This window comes from Elephantulus edwardii, unplaced genomic scaffold, assembly GCF_000299155.1.
Source record: "Elephantulus edwardii isolate Elephantulus edwardi_28Jun2011 unplaced genomic scaffold, EleEdw1.0 scaffold00092, whole genome shotgun sequence".
NCBI lineage: Eukaryota > Metazoa > Chordata > Mammalia > Macroscelidea > Macroscelididae > Elephantulus > Elephantulus edwardii.
This window is the reverse complement of record NW_006399842.1, coordinates 6,095,534-6,116,098: the sequence shown is the minus strand read 5'-3', so window position 1 is coordinate 6,116,098 and position 20,565 is coordinate 6,095,534. Positions and strand designations below refer to the sequence as shown.

At 38.4% G+C, this 20,565-nt stretch overlaps 1 protein-coding gene across 1 annotated transcript in view; it reads right to left on the bottom strand.

The window, feature by feature from the left end:
- Positions 1-5,654: 5,654 nt before the first annotated feature.
- The window catches only part of LOC102859581 (DNA-directed RNA polymerase II subunit RPB11-like), an 83,067-nt gene continuing 68,156 nt past the window's right edge, over positions 5,655-20,565 (bottom strand). The window contains exon 2 of the mRNA XM_006890753.1: positions 5,655-5,956. Coding sequence (XP_006890815.1) covers positions 5,655-5,956 — 302 coding nt within the window. The remainder of the gene's footprint in view (positions 5,957-20,565) is intronic.

Sequence of the window (20,565 nt, the reverse complement as noted above, 5' to 3'; positions counted from 1 at the left end):
TGTATCTTAAGCTTTCTTGGCTTCTGTGATTCCAAAAACGTTGACTGCTGACATTTTTCTTTTGACCAGTGTCTCTTAAGTTTAGTTGTCTGTCTCCAAGGGAAGGTGACGTGTCCTGTAGAACTTCTGTGTAGATTATGTTTCCCCTTCTGCCAGAGGGCCCGCCGGAAATCCCGGGTACCTGAGAAAAACGCCTGTCCGTTGCTTATCTGCGGTGACTGTGGCCCTCAAGCCTCACTTCCGCCCAAGACCACGCTTGTCAGAGCTTCCAAGGGCTTGCTCCTGCCGTAAATCCTGGGTACCTGTGAAAAACGCCATAAAATCATTTTTTTTTATTATATACTGTTTTACCCAAAAGCTTGCACACATTGCTTTTTACACCTGACGTTTCTAATTTCCTTTACCATCCCTCCCTCCACCCATCAAATTGTGCGACCCTATGATTAACCATACACACACACACACACATCTATACAAACCCCCAGACCATCCTCTTCTCTGCTCCCAATTGTTCCCCCTTGGGAAAGTTCTACAATAATGATCTTACACAGTATTTGCCTTTATGGGACTGAATTAGTTCAATTAGCATAATGCTCTCCAGTCCCTCCCAAATTGGGTAGTGATCTACAAAATCATATATTATTATAATATTTTATCATATGCTATGAGCAACAAAAGAATCTATATGTGTGTCTATATTGGACATGTACTATCTGTCTATGTATTTGTCTCTATATATTAACTGACTGATTTGTATGTTTGAGTTGTTGTTGCCAAGCCTCTAGCAGGATTTCACGGGCAATGAATCTCATGAGAGGAGACTGCCCATCCTTCTCCATGGAGCAGCTGGCAGACTCCATTTACCTTTCAAAGTGCAGCATAACTTCTTACCACTAGGCCACCAGAGTTGTGGAGAACATAGACTTGGCTGATCTCTCATAGCTTTTAGAGTTTCTCTTTTTTCTCTTTTAATCATTTCAAGTCTCGAAATGGCTCTCTCTAAAGCCACCTGATCTTCTTTAGAAATACTGAAATGACAGACTATTGAATTTACTCCCCAGCTTTTGGCTCTTTAATGATTAAAATTTAATAATAATTTCCTTCACCATAAATTTATGGGAGATTTTTTACCTCAGTTTCTACATTTCATATATATCAGGTGTGATACCTTGAGATCCTCAGGATGTCTCAGTTCTCGTCCTAGCACTGTTAGTGAATACTGGCATGAGTCAGACTAGCCATTCCATCCCACGTGGTCTTGGTCTAAATGGTTAGACATTTCGATTTCTCTGGTTGCAGATCTCAACTCAAACACTGTTTCCTCAGTGAAATCTCCTGAAAACCCTCCTTCTGAGAAATTTCCTCTTTCCTTGCCTGAAGTAACTCTTTAGAGGTTGTAATATTTTATTTCCATTATAGAACAATGACTACCTGAAAATGTCTGTTTATTATTGCGTTGATGTGTTTATTGTCTGTCTCCACGAACTGGAGTCTGGACTCCATGGAAACTGCAGGGAACAGCAGCAGATACACCAGGAGGTGAGTGACGTTTAAGCTTCAGGACCCTTGGGGGTTGCCCTAGCATTGTACTCTGTATCTAAGTCATTCTGTAGAACTGGCTAAAAGAAAATACTCCATAATACAATCCGTTAAAAACATTGTGTTTTTAAAATTTGGCTTCTCTCTCCACTACCCTTTGTTTCATTATCTAGAGAGCATGTGGTAATAAATGTTTTGAAATCCAGCTATTAGAAATGAGCAGATCTGAACCCATAAAGACTCTGTGTGTTACAGAGTAGAACCGCTCCATAAACAGTTTTCTTCTGGCTGTAATCTTTAAAGGAGGCAGATCACCAAGTCTGTCTCTCATGAGTGGAGTCACTCAGTGAGTTTCTGCCACCCAGAGATTTCATTTGGAATCCAATTAAAGGGAACTTGAATTGGGACTAGAAGTAGTAGGGTTAATGGGGTATGTTTTCATGTAGTCTGGAATCTCATGTGTGTGTCTAGTGATACATAGAAAGATTACACAGGTAGGGATCTCTAGTGTGCTAATGGCAGGAAACTGTGCTGCAATCCCAAAGGCACACAGTTCAAGGCCACTAGCTACTCTGCAGGAGAAGGATGAGCCTCTCCTCCCCTGTGATTAACTGTTTCTGAAAACTCTCTGGAGGGTCAGCTGTGAGTTGGTTTCGACTCTATGGTACATAACAACAAGGTATAGAACTAGGATTCAACCAGAACTTTACCTTTAATTTTTTTAATGACAAATCTCCTTTATTATTCCTGTTTTTTTTTTGTTTTTTTTTTTTTTAGTAAGTGTCAAGTTTTTCTGCTAATTGTGATTTAAAAAAAAAATCATTCATTCAGTAGAAGGATGGGCAGTCTCTCCTGTGCAATCTCTCCTGGGCAATACCTCCTGCCTCCGAAAACTCACTGAACTGTCAGCTATGGGTTGGTTCTGACTTTACGGTACACAACAACAACAACATTCATTCATTCATTCATTCATGTTGCACATTTTCCTCCCTCCCTCTTCCTTCTCTCTCGCTGAGTCTGTTTTGCAATGCACTCTTATTCCGGATTGTTGCCATACCTATCATGCCTTCCCATACATTCTTTGTAAACAGTTCTTTCCCTCGGCCTTTCTGGTGAAGTGTTCATTATCTAGTCACCCTTTTCTTATTCTTCCCCCAATCCCATGGCAGCCCTATTTTATTGTAGTGGTGTGATGCAGCATTTGTTCTTTTGTGACTGATATTTTTCACTCAGCATAATTTCCTCCGGGGTATTCCATGTTGTGTAATGTTTTACAAGTTCACTGTTTTTAATGCTGCATAATATTCCATTGTGTAATTGTGCCATAGTTTTGTTTTTGTTTTGGAGGTTTATGGGGGTTTTGTTTGTTTGTTTGTTTGGTTGGTTGGTTGGTTTTTATCCAATTGTTCGTTGATGGACATCGGGTTGCTTCTATCTCTTTGCTATTGTAATACAGCAATAAGCATGCTTGTGCATACATTTGTTTGAATCACAGTTCTAGTTTCTTTAGGGTATATTCCTGGTCGTGAAATTTCTGGGTCAAAGACTATTTGCATTTCCATTTTTTGAGAAACTGTCAGACTAACTTCCATAGTGGTTACACCATTTTACACTCCTCTCAGTAGTGAATAAGAGTTCCAATCACTTCACAATCTAGCCAGCACTTATTATTTGCTCTCCTGTTGAACTCTGCTGTTGTTGCTAGGGTAAGATAATATCTCATATTTATTTTTATTTACACCTCTCTGATGCCTAATTTTTTGAACTTTTCTTTTGTGTATTTGTTTTCCATCTGAGGGTTTTTGATGAAGTTTCTATTCATACCCTGTGCCCATTTTGTGATTGTTTACCTTTTTCTTGTTGAGGTGCTGGAGCATTCTCTAAATTTTAGAGATGAGTCTCTTATAAGATATGTCATTGTCAAATATCTTTTCCCCCCAGGCTGTAGGCTTCCTTTTTTACTCTGTTGGAGAAGTTTTTTGTTGTGCACTGGGATTTGATTCTTAGAAGTTCTCATTCATCTATTCTGTTCTCTCCTGGTTATAGGCTTTGTATTATGCTTGGAAGTTCGTTCATGCTATGGATTAGGGATTCTAAAGTAGTTCCTAGCTTTTCCCTGATGAATTGTATAGTGTTTGGTTTTCTTTCTAGGTCCCTGATCCACCAGTGAAGAGAAAAAAGTAGCAGATTGAATAAAAACAAAAACCCAGTGACATGTTATCTACAAGAGAAATACCTGAAAAGTGAAAATAAAGACAGACTGAAAATAAAGGGGTAGGAAAAATATACCAAGCCAAAGGCAACTAGAAATATACAAGAGTAGTGCTGATAAAGTAGATTGCAGGATAAAAAAAAAAATCATAAAGAACAAAAAAGTCACTATATAATATTAAACTTTAATGCAAATAATCTTAACACTATGTTCCTTTTTTGAAACTTTACTGATAGATCAATAGGCCTTTGTTTCCAGAATTTAGAAGGAGGATAAAGTGACTTAAGCTACTTGCGAATATCTGACAGTGATTCTCAACTTACATTCCTGGATCCAAGTTCTGCTTCTAGTCTCATTGTCTGGTAGACAATTCATCTGAACTGCACTTCTTGGCTTTGTTAGATAGTTCTTTGCCATTTTCACTCCTAAAAATGATGTTATCTAATCAAATCTTTGTGTGTTTTCACTACTAATTTAACATGAACTGTAGTCTAATAAGTGTTGCACTACCAACCCAAAGACCCATGGTTCAAATCTTCCAGATGCTCTATGGCAGAAAGATGCACAGTCTCCTCCCTTGGTATTTTCTGCCTACAAAATCTGCTGGAGGGTAAGCTATGAATCTATTGTGATTTGATAGTAAGAACAATGCCAACAAATACCCACTAGAGGATTAACTATTTGTCAGTTCTGACTCCTCCACTGAAATGACTTTGACTTTGATGATAGTCCACAATGCTATGAGCTTCTAATGAAAGCTCAGTAGTTCTAATCCACCACTTACTTCATAGGAGACTCTCTTCTCATAAGAATTAAAGCCTCAGAAGCCCTGTGGCTGCCATAAACTGGAATTGTCTCGGAGGTAATGCATGTGCTTGTTTATGGATATCAAAGAAGCCAGCTTAAAAGTTGATTCAGAGTGGACACACTGATGACCTAAATATTAATTTATAGATTATAAATAGTGACGTGACTCAATGACACATAACAACAGCAATAATTTAAAAAATTCTCTAGATAAAAAATTCCTTATAATCCTCCTACAGAAAAATATGCAGAAGTGTCATTATATGAGAGATCAAAAATAAGCAAGTAAAATATAGACAGAGTAATATTTTAGAGATGTGTTATGAATGGTATAAATTTAGTAGTTATTTTCCTTTTTTAAGTTTGTGAAATGTATGATACTTGCTAGCATTTTAAAATTTGCAATGTAATAGATTTAATTTTTATTTTAAATAAAGATGAAATGTTACTTTTAAAGCTTATTTGCTATTTCTGTATTTTTTTTTCTTAACTAGTATCCCAAACTTATACATTACTCTAAGAAAACATGAGCTCACTCTGGTAATGATCTTCTCTTTTCCCTTAGATCCTCTATTCTGAGGTCTAGAACTGAGAGAAATTCCACAGATATTTGGATGAATTCCAAGATGTGTCTAAGACTCTCTTTTCAACATGATTCTATCTGTTCCTCTCAAGAACCATATGATAGGAACTTTGACCTTTATTTCTTAGAGATGGGTGGGACTTGCTCAAAAGAGTTCTACTCCTGCTAAGAATTATAGAAACTACTTTTTAATGACCACAGAGGCTTTATTCACAGAACATATTTTAAGACTCTATGAAATGAGTTCTATTGCCTCCACAGTACCCCGAAGACCCACTGACACCTCTGCTCCTAAGAGGCTTTTCTCTGAAGTAAAGCGAGGTTTCTTTTTTGTATTTTTTTCCCCTCTGTCACACTTTATTTGGAAGATAACATATATGTACAAGAGATGGAATTGTCAGGTGAGGGGCTCGTGGAATATCTTACAAGGAGGGCCACAGTCTGCCGAAGTCTCTCCTGGTTCCCAGAGAGAGGTGTCCAGCAGATGGGAGGATCTTGGTTCCTTCCAGTCCTTTACTCGATTCCTTCTTGTTTGTCTTTGATGGCCACCCGGAAGCACTCCTCCAGCAGGGACAGCTCGCTGATGAGGTCTGTGATGGCATTGGTGAAGGCCTCCTGGGGGCTGTAGTCAGGTGTGGTCTGCACTCGGATGATAATCTTGTGCTCCAAGGGGTGGGGCACTTTGTAGCCAGCAAACAGCACCTGTGGGTCCTTCAGCAGCTGTGATTTAATGATGTTTCCCAGTGTGTGGTCTTCTTTGTTGATGGTGAACAAACAGGCATTAGGTACCTTGGTGTCAGAGTGTTTGCAGAGCTCTTAGGATGAAATCGTTCCTGCTCTTCGAAGGCTAGAAGAAGATCACCATTAACAAGGACACCAAGGTACCTAATGCCTGTTTGTTTTGTATTTTTTTATAAAATTTTTATTTCATACTGACTTAATTACAAAGTTTGTGTACATTGTTTTTTCATACCAGATCTTTTCTGTTTCTTTTGGGTAGCACTTTTCTAAGGTTCTGGCTTCTAAAAGTCAATCAATTCATATAAAGATTTGTTGCTATCTGTACTATCTGGTACTTGTATGTCCTTACTGGCCAGTTCTTTTCCCCTCCCTTGTTGATAGCCTTTGTATGCTAATGAACAAAGACCTGAAAATCTGTGGAAAGATATCAAGAATATCTTTCATGTAGAATGCAAAAAGTTATTACTAAGAAGGAAGAAGAAGAAAAAACCAAAATGGATGTCAGAAAAGACTGAATATTGCACTAGAACGCTGACAAGCCAAAGCCAAGGGAAGAAATCAAGACATTAAGAGCTGAATAGATTTCAAAGGGCTGCTCAGGAAGACTAGGCAAAATATTATAATGAAATGTGCAAGGAGTTGGAGTGGGAAAATCAAAACGGCTAAACTTGCTCAGTATTTCTTAAGCTGAGAGATCTAAAGACTAAATTCAAGCCATGAGTTTAAGGATACTATGGGCAGGATATTGAATGATTCAAAAAGCATTAAAAGCAGATGGAAGGAGTATACAGAGTCATTGTACCAAAAATAATTGGTTGATATAGAACAATTTCAAGAAACAACATATGAACATGAGGCAATGATGATGAAGGAAGAAGTGCAGGCTGCTCTGAAAGACATGACAAAAAATAAAGCCCCAGGAATTGATGGAATACCAATTGACATGTTAACAAACAGATGTTGTCCTGCATGTACTCGCCAAGTTATGCCAAGAAATCTGGAGGACAACTACTTGGCCAACTGAGTGGAAAGATCCATATTTATTCTCATACCAAAAAAAGGTGACCCAACAGAGTGGAAATTATCAAAGAATATCACTAATATCACACACTAGGAAAATCCTGCTGAAGGTTGTCAAGAAAATGCTTGAACAGTACATTGATAGAGAACTACCAGAAATACAGGCTAAGTTTAGAATAGGTCACTAGGGGCATTATTGTCAATGTCAGTTGGATCTTGACAGAAAGAAGAGAGGACCAGAAGAATGTCTATCTGAGTTTCCTTGACTATGCAAAGGCATTTGGCTGTGTGGATCACAATAAATTGTGGCTAACTTTGAGTAAACTGGGAATCTCAGAGCACTTAATTGTGCTCATATGAAACCTATACTTGGACGAAGAAGAAGTCCTCAGAACAGAGCAAGGAAATACTGCATGGTTCGAAATCAAGAAAGGAGGCATCAGGGATACATACTTTGCCAGTACCTTTTCAGTCTGTATGCAGAACAGATTATTCAGGAAACAGGGCTTTATGAGAAGGTGGCATCAGGATTGGAGGCATACTCATTAAGAACCTACATTATGCAGATGACACAACCCTGCTTGCTGAAACTGAGGAGGACCTGAAGTACTTGTTGCAAAAGGTAAAGGATTGTAGTCTTCAATATGAATTGAAGCTCAACATCAAGGAGACAAAGATTATCTTAACTGGGGCAATTGGCAGCACCATATCAGATGGAGAAGAGATTGAGGTTGTTGACAATCACAGCTTGTTCGGACCCACAGTCAACAGTCTTTTCTAGTCAGGAAATCAAAAGATGAATTGCATTGGGAAAATTTGCTGTCATGGACCTCTCCAGAGTGCTGAAGAGCAACAATGTCAATTTAAATACAAAGGTACACCTAATCCAGGACATGGTATTCTCAATTATTTATTAGGCTTCAGAGAGTTGGACAATGACAGAAGAAGAATAGATGTCTTCAAGTTGTGGAGAAGAATCTTGAACATAACATGGACTGCCAAGAAAACAAATAGATCTGTTTTGGAGAGGGTGAAACCAAGTCTATCCTTTGAGACTAGGATTTTGAAGCTCTGTCTCACTTACTTTGGGCATGGGGCCAGGAGAAATTGGCCCTTAGAGAAGGACATCGTGCTTGGAAGGGTGGATGGGCAGAGCAGAAGAGAGAAATCCCGGATGAGATGGATGCGGTGGATTGATACAGTGACTGGGGTGATAGGGGTTGGTGTGTTGGAGTTAGTGAGACTGGCTCAGGGCAGGGAAGGGTTCAGAGCTGCTGAACATAGGGTGGCTGTACATCACAGGCAACTAAATGGCACATAACAACAATAACATACCATGGCAGGTTTGGAAGCAGGAGTGGCATTCACTTCCTAAACAACATGTCTCGGGAAATTCTACGAACTTTGAAAAATGTCAATAGTTGTAGAGGGGCTTCAGGCCTTCTGTTCATAGGGTCACTATGAGTCATGTTCAAGTCCAAGGCAATCAACAATTCCCCTATTTAGTCTTCAGCTGGGAGACTGCTCAGGCAGATTACCTTTACCTTCATTAACCACCTATCTTATAGAGACGACACAAACTTGCTTTAACAAAGTGAAGAAGACTTGAAGCACTTGCTCAAGAACATCAAAGACTACAGATCTAAGTCAGAAACACAGAGCTCCGCACAGAGCCAGAGTCTGATTTCATCTTTTGCACCCCTAACGTGCGTCAGGAACCCCGGCAAATCACACATGGCAGGAATCTGAGACTCCCATTTTGCCTCCCACTCAGATATCCCCCATTCTCCCAGGATCCTATTGGTTTTGTTAACAACCAGCCAGCCTAGGCCAGGCGAGACATTCAGGCCCAGATCTGTGTTGGACATTTGGGCCTGCATCCCTTGGGCCAAACAAACAAACAAACAAACACTATCATGCCAGATCTAAGGGAGACATAGTCCTGCCCTTGGAATTTATCATATTGTGAGGACCATGTGGTACAAAAAGAAGAGCAGAGACACTATGCCCAAAAACCTTTCCCTCAGTGCTGTCCGGGACAAAAATCCCTTCCTGATACACACAAATAAAACATTGCTGAAGATTATCCAGAAATGACTGGAACAATACATAGATGGAGGACTACAAGAAATACAGGCTGGATTTAGAAGAAGACATGGCACTAGACACTATCACCTATGTCAGATGGATCTTGGCAAAAACAAAGAGTCCCAGAGGGATAGCTTTCTGTTTCATTAACTATGCCAAGGCATTTGACTGTGTATGTCACAATAAATTGTGGTTAACCTTGAGAAGAATGGGAATGAATCCCAGAACACTTGATTGTGCTTATGTGAAATCTATACTTTTACCAGGAGGCAGTCCTCAGAACAGAGCAAGGAAACAATGCATGGTTCAAAATCAAGAAAGGAGTGTGTCAGGGATGTATGCTATCTTCATACCTTTTCAATCTATAGGCAGAACAGATCATTTGGGAAGCAGGGCTTTATGAGGACAAATGTGGCATCAGGATTGGAGGAAGACTAATCAACAACCTACGATATGTAGATGACAAAGCTCTGCTTGCTGGAAGTGAGAAGAACCTGGAGGACTTGCTGTAGAAGGTCAAGGACTATAGTCTTCAATATGGATTGAAGCTCAATATAAAAAATTCTAAGATTAATTTTATAAAACACAGTGCATGGAAATGATCACATGAAACACAATGTGACTAGAGGACTGTGTGAAACACAATTTTTTATTGTTGTTGTTAAGTGTCGTTGAGTCGCAGGCGACTTATAGTGACCCTATAAAGGAGAGTCCTCGATGCTTCGGTGCCTTTCATCCTTCCTACAAGTTTATAGGGTTTCCAGAGGCAAGCTATTATGGAAGTGGATGCCACTCCTCCTTCCAAGCTGAAACACAATGTAAATAAGCAAAATATTTACAATAAAAAAAAAGACAAAGATTTTCACCACTGGGATGATTGCTGCCACTAATGCAGCACCATGATAAATGCAGAAGAGATTGAGTTTGTTAATAATTACAGCTTGCTCAGCTCCACAGTCAACACCCTTGACATCAGCAGTCAGGAAATCAAAAGACAAATTGCATTAGGTAAATCTTGCTGTAAGGGACATTTCCAGAGTACTGAGAAGCAACGATGTCAGTCTAGAGACTAAAGTGTGCCTGATCCAATCCCTGGTCTTCATAATTACTGACTAAAGATGGCAAAAGGAGAATTCACGCCTTCGAGTTGTGGTGCTGGAGAAGAATCTTGAACATAACATGGACCACCAAGAAAACAAATAAGTCTGTCTTGAAGACGGTGAAACTCAGTTTCTTCTTAGACGCTAGGACTTTGAAGCTCTATCTCACATACTTCAGGCTTGAGGCCAGGTGGGACCAATCCTTGTGGAAGGACATCATACTCATAAGGGTGGAGGGACAGCGCAGAAGAGGTTGACTCCAGATGAAATGGATTGGTACAGTTACTAGGGCAATGGGAGTAGATGTGTCAGAGTCTGTGAAACGGGTTCAGGACTGGTCAGGTTTCAGAGCTGTTTTACACAGGGTCACCAAGAGTCACGGGAGACTTGATGGCACATAACAACATACAACCCTTAGTATGGATTACATCTCAGAAGGAAAACCAAAAAACCAAATCAAACAACCGAATCTTCACAACTCAACCAATAGGAAACATCATAATAAATCAAGAAAATCTTGCTGTTTTCAGGAAATTAATTTGCCTTGTATCCACAGTCAACACCTATAGAAATAATAGTGTTAAAGTGAAAAGATGTATTTCATTCAGTAAAACTGCTATCAAAGACTTAAGTGTCATAAAGCAAAGATGTCAGTATAAAGACAAAGATGTGCCTGAACCAATCCATGGTACTTTCAATTGTTTCATATGTATTTCAATATTGTACCATGGTAAGGTAAAAGGAAGAAGAATTGATGCTTTTGGATGGTTGGTAGAGCATATGGACTGTACTATCAATTGGAAAAATAACAAACAAATGTTTCTTGGAAGAGGTATTCCTTAGATGTGTGAGAGACTTTGTCTTATATATTTTGGGGGTGTTGTCAGGAAAGGCCAGTCTTAGCAGAGGCTGATTATGGTTGAAAAAGTAAAGGGTCAGAAAAGAAGGAAAGATGTATTGATACATGGCCTCTACAACAATGGATTTATTCACTGTAAAGATTATGGAGCTGGCTCAAGATTGGGCACATTTCCTGTTCGTTGTACATAGAGTCCTTACATGTCTTAGTCTATTTGAAGGCCCTTACCAGTAACAACAAGAATAAAAATCACATTGATAAAAGCCAATGAAAACATTTCTTTCTCCTTATTTTCCTTCATTGCAAACAGAATAAAATTGATATTCCTAACCCCAAAAGGAACTCAGGTGGCCTACTAACAAGAAACTGTATTGCAATCCCAAAGTTACTCAGTTTAAGTCTACCAGCTGCTCTGCAAGAGAAGGATGGATAATCTCCTCTTGTACCAATAATTGCCTCTAAAAACCCACTAGAGTCAGCTATTGGTCAGTTCTGACTTGATGGCACACAATAACAAAAACAGCAAAGCCAAAAATCAAGATCTTCCCAATCTGTGCTCTCTCTTCAGTTATTTGTTTTACTGGAATGTAATTTCCAAACATACACTGCTGAGACTGATATAACAATTTTGTAACAATAATTATAATATTTGAGACTTTCAGGCCTGAGAATCTGTACTTTCCACTATATAAAGAAGAGCAGATGACAGCACTATAAAAATATTATCTTCCTTCTGTATCCGGGGTTGCACTGTGTTCTAAATGTTGATGTCAGATAGATCTTTACCAGAAAGGTTTTTATTTGTGTTTTACTGACTGTGCAAAGGTATTAATTTTATGAATTATGAAAAATTATAAGGAGACAATTAGAAAATTCAAAGGAAAATTAACAAATTAGAAAAATTTTAAAAATTAGAAGAATTAACAAATTAAAAGGAGAATCCCAGGACACATCATGGTGCTTGTGAGAAAGCATAGACAAAAAAACAGTCGTCTGAACAGAACAAGGGAACACTGCAGGGTTTAAAAATCAGTAAAGATGTGTGCCAACATTGTGTCCTTTCTTCACACTTAATCTGTATGCTGAGATTGTGAGGATGGCACAGGATAAGGTAAGTTTTGTATCTGTTGTTCATAGAGTCACTGCAAATCTTAGCTGTTGTCTCAATGGTACCTAACGTAAACAAATATATGTCAACTTGCCTAAGCCATGGTCTTCACAATTATGTAATTGACCTTTATTTTGCAATCTGATATAATTATCCTGCTTGTTGTCACTAATCAAGTCTACAGTGCTAACAAGGCAAGATTAGAAAGAGTTGCATAGGCAGTGCTGGTGGCCTCGAAAGTGAGACCTCGCACTGCCAATCCAAAGGAAGTCATCATGAATCTACCAGGTGCTCCAAGGGAGAAAGATGGACTCTCTTCCTGTGTGATTTACAACTTCTGAAAGCTTACTGGAGAGTCAGCTATGAGTCATTTACAGCTAGTTGGCACGTAACAACAGTAACAGCATAATAATGAGACAGAATGCAATCTACAGAATTAGATTGTATCTTGAGTAAAATAGAAGAGATAAAACCGTTTAAACAAATGAGCAAAAATTAGTGGCGTGACCATGACCAAGTCGGAACAGCCAGAGTGAGGTGAAAACTTTGGACTAGAGATGCCTGTACTGAAGGCCTTCTGGATCCGGGGTAAAATTGGTGCTGTGACACATGTAGATCCCCAGGTAATGCTGAGCGTACAGAAAAAGAAAGGAGAAAAATAGTGTCAATTAAAAGTGTCAGTGACAGAGGTCAACATCGCTTTAAATTTGGATGTTCAGATTCTAAAACTCTCAGTATAAATCTGTGTTTATTAACACGTTGCTGCACACTTTTAAATTGATGACTGTGCTTAGAAACACATTTTTTTATGTATTACCATCATTTGCAGCAACGTGTTAAAATCATTCACTTATGGTATTGCTATTACAACTCAACAACAACTTATTGCTGTCAAATCAGAACTGACTCATAGTTGACCATCCCATGAGACATTGTCCTTCTTTCTCCAAGGGAACTGCTCATAGATTCAAACCTCCCACCTTTGAAATGGCATCATAACTCCTTACCCACCAGGTCAGCACTAGACAATAAAGATACTTAGCATTTGTGTTTTTCTGAATATGTGTCACAATAATCACCCTAAGGACAAGATGCAAATATCTTTGACTGTTCTCGCCACAGCATTTTACAAAAGACAATATATGCAATGGAATTGAATACTTGATTGTGTATTTAATTGAATCTAAAGTTAGTTTGACGCTGTTTAGAACTAATCCGTCCATACTCTGTAAAAGATATTTCTGTGCCTATTTACTGGCATAGAGAGCTCTGTTGGCCTAGTGGATAGAAAGTTATGCCACCAAGCCAAAGATGGGTGATTTTAATCTGTGGCACTAAGACCTGGTTTTAATTGTTTTTGATCAAACATTCTTTTAAGTGATATAACACTGGTCTGTCCATTTGCTGTACAGAGCTAACTCATGGTTGCTATAGTGATAAATACTGTGACACTGATGTGTCAAGTACAAAATGGTTACTCATTGTGGACCATGTTTAGTGAAGCTCCCTGATTAAAATAAGCTTGGAATCAAGAGTGGTATCCACTTTCAAAATAGCTTGCCTCTGGGAATTCTGTGATCTTTGCGGAACAATGAAAGTTATACAAGTGTTCAGGTCTTTCGTTCATAGGGTTGCTTGCTATGAGTCATCTATGACTAGATGGCACACTTAACAAAAACAACTGACATATGGTAGAGAACAAAGAAAATGGATATTGATGGTTCATTATAGAATATTATCATGATCTTTATCTTTTTATAATTTGAGAAGCTTCTTATCATTATAGCAACAATAGGAAACAATACATAGAAAAGCATCCATAGAGTATTTTGGTTGTAGAGGGAGCTGGTGGAACACTTCTAAAGGTGTTATCTCATTTTATAATCCTCATTTTATTTTAAGACTGATATTTTAAAAGGTTAAATAGCCATGAAAAGTCACACAATTAATAAGAAATAGAGTCAGAATTTGAACACAATTTTGAATTATTTTACAAATAATATGTCTTATCTATATCGTATAGCTTGATTCCACTAAATTGAGAATGTTGGGCAATTGAGATTATTATTTGATATGTGTTTTCTTTCTCCCCTCAAACAACCCCAAAGTTTTGCTATTTTAAGCATCAGATACTGTTCCTATTATACTATCTGAGAACCACTTAAAACTTTATTGCAGGTAATTTTTATTTTTTTCCTTCTCTCCATCTCCATCCTGACACCAGTGGACTCATCTTCTTTCTGGTTGCTAATCTCAACTAGCACAGAATAAGGCTTTCAGCTCTGCAGGCTGACAAACTAACCTTGGCATAATGAATGACCTGCAGCTTCAGAATGCCTTTGGAATGCCAAATGACCACAGCTACGCACCTTTGGAATGTGGAATGGCCCCAGCATTAGCCAGGTGACCCACAGCTGCACGCTACTGGCATGAGAAATAGATTCAGGCTCCTAGAATACCAAGCATTGGCTCAGAAAAAGAAAAAGAAAAAAAGAAAAGAAACAGAGAAGGAAGTAAAAGACGCTCTTTGGATAAGAAACTGTTGCTGATTGTCTGTGCTACAATGAAATACTAGCTATTTACGCGAATAATACGTGACTCTGCATCAGGAGGCTCTGACCCTCTCAGATTCATAAAAGCAGATCTCTTCCTGTGGGCAGAAATATCTTCCCCTCCTAAATTCTTTCTCCTTATGTTTTGCCTAAAAGGAGAAACAGAAACCTTGTTTCTGCAATTTATTTTCCCCGGGCATTAATTTGGATTTACAAAGCACGGTAATCCCTTTAGACAGTGTCAGCAGCTACAAAGTCCTATTTGGAGAATGCAATTCCCTGGAGAGGAGCCTGAACCCTCTGTGGAAGTTGCCTGCAAAGGGGGAAAAAAGGTGTGAGAATATTTGCATCAATCATACTCAGTAACTGGGATTTTAATGAATCTCTCTCTCACTTTTTTCTCTATCTTCATTCCTCTGTGAAAATTTCCTTTTACCTCTTTTCCCCCCCATTGCATTTCAATGCATAGATTTTAAAAGGAGGATTTGCAAACTGAGTATTAAGATTCCTGGGCACTACATCTCTAAAATCTATAAGACGATAAGAAGAGGCCAAACCTGCTGCAAGCCTCTCTCCTGGTGTCTATGGAACGTGAAGGCTCGTGTTTAATACCCTTAAGCCAAAGCAATCTGCCCACCTCTACCCCCACCCTGTCTGCAGGCAGACAAACTTAGCATTAAAATTCCCTACACTTTGGCAAATGAGTACCCAGGAGGCTGCTGACTCAATCAGAGCTTGTTTTACTTATAGTGTAGTGCTGAGAAAAGGCCATAAACTCAAGCCTGACAGATCTGTAATGCTCATTTCAATATGCTTTCCCTGTGTGCAGGCTTGCTGATGAACTGTCATGTTCAGCCAACAAAATATAACAAACATATTAACGACATGTGGTAAATCGCCATTGGATATTTTGGGTCCTGATGACAGAAATAGCTGATAGTAAATTATACTGTTTGGTTGTCTGATTCTGTACAGGGGGTGCTAGAAGAGAAAAAGGGGCACCCAGTAGCAATATATCAACACAGTGCCCTTAATCAGGGCAGGTGAGCTGTTTGATCCCTAAAACAACAGGATGCCAGAGTTAGACGAGATTATGAACATTAGCTAGTGAAATGTGTGACTCTGATGATACTAGTGTGACTCTAACTATACTAAAATGAAGATCCAGAGAGGGTGTGGGGGAAAGTCCAAAGTTGCACAGCAAGTTTATACAGTCCTGGTTATTGGATTTGTGTCACATCTGAATCTCCTTAAGAGAGGAGTTGGCATTTCACCAAAGAAGACATTCAGATGGCTAACAAGCACATGAAGAAATGTTCCAAATCCCTAGCTCTAAGAGAGATGCAAATCAAAACAACTATGAGATATCATCTCACCCCTGTCAGAATAGCAAAATTAAACAGAACAGCAGGCAACAAATGAAGGCGGGGTTGTGGAGAAACTGGAACCCGTATTCACTGTTAATGGGAGTGTAAAATGGTGCAACCACTATGAAAGGTAGTATGGCATTTTCATAAGCCGCATATAAGCTGCAAATAAAGATACCATTCGACCCAGCAGTTCCACTACTGGGAATATACCCCAAAGAGACCATAACTGACATCCAAGCAGATATATGCACACCCATGTTTATCGCGGCTTTGTTCACAATAGCAAGGAGTTGGAAACAACCTAAGTGCCCATCAACAAACGAATGGATAGAGAAGTTGTGGTATATTTACACTATGGAATACTACTCTTCATTGAAAAACAAGGAACTCATGCAGTATTATTCAAAATGGGTGACCCTGGAGGACATTATGCTGAGTGAAGTATCTCAGTCAGAAAAGGACAAATACTGCATGGTGCCACTATTATAAGACAGGACTGACATGGGAGTTGTGGGGAAACTGAGAAATATGGGTTCAATAATGCATACTGCAGTGAAACAGATGAGGGAGAAAATTGTTTAAAAGGGTTATGTGATTAGATATTTTTGTCATGACATGAGTCCAGAACAAAGGCTACATAGTGGAATGGATCTGGGGTGGATGGATTGTGAAACAATGAAAGAATTTTTCTTTTATTTTTCCAAGAGGGTAGTTTACTAGTGGGGGGGGCTGGGAGGGAAGAAAACTGCAACATTGAATGAATGGAAATAAAAAAAAAAAGGAGTTGGACAGAAAGCATGCAATATTCCTGTGACTCTAGCCTATCTTGTGTTTCTCTGTTTATTGGTAGCTAAATGTTGTACTGCTGGAGGTCTGGTGGCCTAGTAGTAAAGAATTGAAATGCCAACCTGAATTTTAATCCACCAGCTGCTCTGTGGAAGAAAGATGGTCAGTCTTCACTTGTGCAATTTACTGTCTGAAAATCTACTGGAATGGCAGCTATAAACAGTTCTAACTCGAGAATATACATCAACAGCAAAGATTGTTCTACTGGACTTGGCTTTCCATCTAGCTGCAGTATTTGATCTTTCCACCAGGTGCAGGAGGAGACTCTGTTTACTTAGAGGAAAGGAGTTGCTCTGCCAAGTCAGAGAACTATAGTTCAAATCCACCAGCTGCTCCATGGAGAAAGATGGACAGTGTCCTCCAGTGTGTGATTTATTGCCTTTTAAAAACCACTGTAAGGAGTTCTGGTGACCTAATGGTAAGAAGCTACAATCCCAAAGGTATGCATTTCAAATCCACCAGCTGCTCTGCTGAGAAGAGCAAACAATCTCCTCCTATCCACTGGAGAGTTAGCTATGGGTCAGTTCCAACTCAATGACACAAAACAACATCTGCTGGAGAGTGAACTATGAGTTCATTTTGACTCAAAGGTGCACAACAAAAACACAACTTGGGGCAGGAAGGGACACTAAGATGTGATTATGTTGGGTATGTGCTAGTGTTTCTATACTACATATCCTCACAATTGTCATAGATTCATAACAATTTCTTATTATTATTATCATCAAATCTATTATTTGTTTTGTTGAGTAACTCTGACCAATAAACCTCAGACACAAATGCATTGCAATCGAGTAGATTTTTACTCTTAGGGACCGTCTATCAGTTTTCTGATCACAACAGGAGGAAACTGCTCATCTTTCTCCCATAGAGCAATGGTAGATTTGAACCTTGAGTTCTTTGGTGTAATAGCACAAAGTAACTATAGACAATGCCACCAAAACTTTTTGCAATTAATTGAAAAAGAAGAAACACTCCCAAAACCATTCTATGAAGAAAGCATAACCCTAATACAAAAATAAGGCAAAGATATTACTAAGATATAAAACCACACACCAATATCTCTCATGAATATAGATGCAAAAATCCTTAACAAATCCTAGCCAATAAAATCCAAAAGCACATCAAAAAAATAATTCATCATGACCAAGTGAGATTCAGAAAAGGTATGCAAGGATGGTTCAACATAAGAAAAAGAATCAATATAATTCATCATATAACAGCAAATAACAAGAACCATATGATCTTTGCAATTGATGCAGAAAGGTATTTGACAAAATCCAACAACTCTTCCTGATAAAGACACTCAGCAAAACTGTAATAGAAGGGAATTTCCTAAAAAAAAAAAAAATCCTCAAAATAATGAGAAGTACATATGCAAAATCAAATCAAAAGCCAAAATCATTCTCAATGAGCAAAGACTAAAAGCATTTTCCTTGCAAACAGTGACCCGACGAGGATGCCCACTGCTATCACTTCTATTCAATCTTGTATTAGAAGTGCTTGATAGGGCAATGTGACAAGAGAAGGAAATAAAAGACATCCAGATTGGCAAAGAGGTTGTTAAACTGTTACTATATACAGATGGCATGGTAAAGAATACAGAAAATCCCAAAGACTCAACAACAACAACAACAAAAAACAAAACTCTTATTGTTAGAAGACAGATTTAATAGAAAGGCAGGATATAACATTAATATCCAAAAATCAAAGGAATTCCTCTACAGTAACAAAAAGAACCCAGAGAAAGAAACCAAGAAAGCAATACCATTTACAATAGCCAACCATAAATTTAGATACTTGAGAGTTAATCTAACTAGAGATACAAAATACCTGTACAAAGAAAATTATGGAACATTCCTATGAGACTCAATAAAAGACCAAAATAAATGGAAAAATGTTCCCTGTTCATGGACAAGAAGACTAAATATTGTGAAAATGGCAATCTTACCAAAAGCAATTTACATGTTCAACGCATGTACAAATTTGCCTTTCAAGGGGATCAAAAGGGAAATTATCAAGTTTATTTGGAGAGGAAAGAAACCCTGAATAAGGAATGCACTCCTGAAAACTGAAAATGAAGTGGGAGATGTATCATTCCTTGACTGTAAAATCTTTACACAATGGTAGTAACCAAAACAGCATATACTGGTACAATGACAGGCACATAGATCAGTGCAACAGAACTGAGAACCCAGAAATGGACCCATCTATCTATGGTCAGCTGATAATTCGACAAGGAAAAAAAATCTATCAAACGGGGAAAGGATAACTTCTTCAACAAATAATCATGGCAAAACTGGACTGCTACTTGCAGAAAGCTGAAATGAGATCCACATCTCACACCATACACAAAAATCAGCTCAAAGTAGATCAGAGCTCTGGGAGTAAAGTCCAAAACTAAAGCTAATCAGAGTGGGATCAAGCTTAGAAGGTCTAGTCTATGGTATAAAGAGACTGCCAAATATAGCCAGAAATGCATAATCTGGAGAGGATAAAATTGATGACTGGGACCCTCCAAAAATTGGATCTCTGTGGACATCAAAAACTTTTCCCAACAGAATGAAAAGAAAATGCATTGCCTGGGGGGGGGGGGGTGGAATTGGCAATAATACTATTTCTGATAAGGGCCTCATCAAAAGTTTACAGAATCATATAGGGCCTCCACAAGAAAAAGATTAATAGCACAATTACAAAATGGGCAAAAGACATGCAAAGAATTTTCACAGAGGAAGATATTCAGGTGACCAGTAGACACATGAAGAAATGCTCAAAATCTCTGGTAACAGAAGAGATGTAAATAAAAACCAAAATGAAACACCATCTTACTCCAGTAGATGCAGCAAAGTTTAACAGCACAAGTAATAAATGTTGGAGAGGATGTGGCAAGATAGAAAGTCTTATCAATTGTTGATGGGATTCTAAAATGGTACAACCACTCTAGAAGGCAGTTTGGCATTTACTCAAAAAGCTGAACACAGAAATTTCATTGGTCTCAACTATGCCACTGCTTGAACATATCTTGAGAAAATGAGAAGAACTGAGGCACAAACAGAAATTGGCTCATAGCATCATTATTTGCCATAGAAAGAACATGGAAACAGCCCAAATGCCCACCCACAATCAAATGGATTGAGAAATCAGGATCACACAATTGAATACTATGCAGTACACAGGAGCAATGATTTTGTAAATCACAACCTAACTTAGGAGGCACTGGAGAGCATTATGCTAAGTGAATTAATTCAATCCCATAAGGACAAATACTGTATAAAACCATTATTGTAGAACGTGTATGAGGATCCAAGAGGGGAAGGGTGGGAACAGAGGGGTGAGGATGGCCAGTGGGGGGCGGGGTGGGTGGTTAATCAGAGCATCATGAAATTTAATGGGTGGAGGGAGGGTTGGATTAAGGAAATGGGAGAGATCTAGTGTGAAAAATAATGTATGCGAGTTTTCAAGTAAACTAGTATATAATAAAAATTTTATCTAAAGAGAAATTTTTTTTAAAAACCTAATTTTCAGCAATAAAAGTAAACATGTGTCACTTCAGATCCCTCTCTAAGTTCTGAGTAGATTAGATAGATAATATAGATATAGATATAGATGATATAGAGATAGAGATAGAGAGATATAGCTAGATATAGATATAGAGAGATAGAGATAGAGATGATAGATATAGATATAGATATAGATATAGATATAGATATAGATAGATATAGATGATATAGATATAGATA